The sequence below is a fragment of the Melampsora larici-populina genome (genome assembly GCF_000204055.1).
Source record: "Melampsora larici-populina 98AG31 unplaced genomic scaffold MELLAscaffold_6, whole genome shotgun sequence".
In the NCBI taxonomy this organism is placed as follows: domain Eukaryota; kingdom Fungi; phylum Basidiomycota; class Pucciniomycetes; order Pucciniales; family Melampsoraceae; genus Melampsora; species Melampsora laricis-populina.
Genome location: NW_006768770.1, coordinates 150,097 through 153,075, shown reverse-complemented (window position 1 = coordinate 153,075; position 2,979 = coordinate 150,097). Strand labels below are relative to the sequence as shown.

Here is a 2,979-nt window from a genome sequence, read left to right as displayed (position 1 = left end):
TGCTAACAACATCTCCACAGGGAAATTATCTGCCATCTGCACGGCAGATATTTTTCACATGATTGGGTAATCCTCACCAGAGGATTACCCAAAACTGCCATACCTTTTACCTACAAAAACCTCGCAACTAACCGAAATATTTTTCGGTTAGTTGCGAGTTGCGGTTCACATATTTTGGTTTCGGTGCGTTCAAACCGCAACACGGTTTTCCACCATTGTGTTTCGGTGCGAAACCACCGCAACCAAGTTTCGATTGCGTTGAGTGCCTCAAATCGCAACGAAACCGCACCGCAATCGAAAAACATTGCGGTGCGAATTGGATGTTGATCCAACGGATATCCGGCCAGAACCCGGGTCCGGGTCTCATCTTGAGTACAGAGGGTTGCACAGATTGTTTAGGGCAGGGTTTGAGGTATGAATTTCAAACAATGTACAGCCGTGGTTCCCTACAGTACGGTTTGTAGCATAATAGGGGAGATGTATTATGGATTAGTTATTGGAATAGTTATTTGTCAAGACCTTCAAGCGTCATGAATACGTTTAACGGAAAACATTCAATCAACTTAGCTTAACGGTTAACTGATCAAAACGAGGGTACTTAGTTGTGAAAGGGGTCGGTTGTCAGTTGGTAGTAGCTTAGAGGTTTAGCGAGAGGTTGCATGCATGAACGCAGGGTTGTAGTCGCGTGTCAATTTTCACCAACTTGTTTTTCTCTTATATGTGTGCTCTCGTTTGTCCCCTTTAGATTTCTCTTTCCTCACCGTTTGGGGAAAAGAATTCTAAAGGTAACAATTTTTCTTTTCTTATGTTTCTTTTCGAGATAGTCTATTAGATTAAACTGACGTCTTTTAAAACTTCTATACGTCTATATTCCTACACACTCGTTACTCTTTCAACTCGTCTCTCATTTCTCTTTTCTCTTAACTCAGAGTTCTTTTATTATTATCAAACCTTTAGGTTTGCTTTATTATCTTTTTGATCTCTTCGAGCTTAGTCAACTCGCTGTCGAGAGATCTAATATATCATTGTCTTGTTAAAGGTGTGTAGTGCGTTTTGTTTGTGGTACTTGGTAATATCATCCTCACCGTTTGGGGAAAAGAATTCTAAAGAGTTCTTTTATTTTTATCAAACCTTTAGGTTTGCTTTATTATCTTTTTGATCTCTTCGAGCTTAGTCAACTCGCTGTCGAGAGATCTAATATATCATTGTCTTGTAAAAGGTTTGCTTTATTATCTTTTTGATCTCTTCGAGCTTAGTCAACTCGCTGTCGAGAGATCTAATATATCATTGTCTTGTTAAAGCCCTTTAACACAGTTTAAATCAACGTCGAGTCTCGTCTCCGTTGTATTCTTTTCTTAGTTGATCATTGAGGTGTGTGATTTGCGGAGAGTCGGATCGTAGAACTCGTATTTTATGGGAGAAGTGAGGTACAGAGGGATTTGGGTTGCGAGCGGAAAATGACCATATTTAGCCTATTTCGACTCACACGTAGAGAGTTGCCCAAGCTAAGTATGTGTTTGGGGGTCACGGCCGTGGATAAAAATACCCCAAATCTACGTACGGCACGGTTTACGGCACGCGGCTGGGGATGCTCTTAGCATCCCATCTTTATGCAATCATCATTGGAGTTTGGACATCGAGCGAGACACAGAGTACTCATCCGAGACTCTGTCACTACACCTTCAACTCACACGTCAACGATGCAACAAATTGTCGCTCAGATTACTCGCCCTGAGAGTCTGAGCGATACACTGCATACTCAGACTCGAGTGGCAGAAATTTCCAAGAATAACCATTATGTACACCGCACATCATATTTCTCTATAAATCACGAAGCTTTTGAAATTTGGGTTTGTCTGTTCATCTCGGTTCAGCTTGATCAAAACTTATAACCAAAATATTTTACAAAATCCTACCAGAATCAATACTTCATTTATAAATACAATCCTCTAGAATCATGTTTGCCCTCTTCAAAGTTTTGTTTATATTTGGAGCTTTTTTCTGTTCTATGAATTCAGCAGAAGAGATTCCTATACATTCCTGTAATCCCAAAGGGCCACCTTTGGTTCCAATCGATGTGACTCAGTGTCAAGCGTGAGTCTTTCCTTACAATGATCAATATAACCTGACGAATCCAAAAGTGATCTTCATCCAGCAATTGTCACTCATAAAATTCTGTGTTGTCTAGAGCCTTGAGAAAATTCCCACTGAACAAAGATGGTAAGATAGAACTCGATGTCAATACACAAGATATAGCTTGTGGTACTTGTAAAGTGAGTCATCAGTCCTTGAACAAAGTTCAGCATCCAATAAACTTTTGTTTGACTCCATCCTTTTCTTGGTCCATGATTCATGCAGGTGACATTGGAGGCCATGAATTCGGATGAGAACGTTTTGACGTAAGTCGATTTCTCCTGAGCCTTGTTTGTAAAATGTGATCAATCAAACGCTCTCTTGAACCCCGCACGTTATCTTGACATCAATTCAGCTCCGTCGGAGGTGCCCAAACTGCGATTTCGAATGTCTTCAAAGTGTGTAACGGAGCAGTAAGTTTTCGATTCACTCCGTATCGTGTCTCGACACCACGTCGTAAGGCGTAAGGTCTGATATCATTTCCTGAATCAGGCTGGTTACGTTGTGATCGATATCGGGACGGGCGAAACATCGACTGAAGTGGTCGTAAGAAGCGCTTCAGAACAAAAGTGTTAAGAACTCGCTGAACTGTACTAGTTCCAATGTTGGCTGAAATCCTTGTCTCTCATTATTTTGGTGTGTCTGAATGAGATCAATACCAATGACAATCTTGATGCCAAACATCTTCCGCCACATGCGACTATTATTCTGTGGTGCATCCTGCTTTTCTCTACATGATATCAGCTCCGAGGCCCAAATATATTAAAATCAATTGCACTTTTTCCACTCTTGTTAATTTCAAAGAGTAGTTGTTTCTTGAAGAGGCCAATGATCCATGAGTGTTAG

The 2,979-nt window shown here is 40.8% G+C and overlaps 1 protein-coding gene across 1 annotated transcript; it reads left to right on the top strand.

Annotated features, from left to right (window-relative positions):
* Nucleotides 1-2,008: 2,008 nt before the first annotated feature.
* MELLADRAFT_103368 (uncharacterized protein) lies at nt 2,009-2,709 on the top strand (the record flags this gene model as incomplete). The annotated part of the gene is made up of 5 exons (XM_007406640.1): nt 2,009-2,094; nt 2,189-2,273; nt 2,359-2,399; nt 2,489-2,546; nt 2,626-2,709. The coding sequence occupies 5 exons, from the start codon at nt 2,009-2,011 to the stop codon at nt 2,707-2,709; spliced, it is 354 nt and encodes a 117-aa protein (XP_007406702.1).
* Nucleotides 2,710-2,979: the final 270 nt, after the last annotated feature.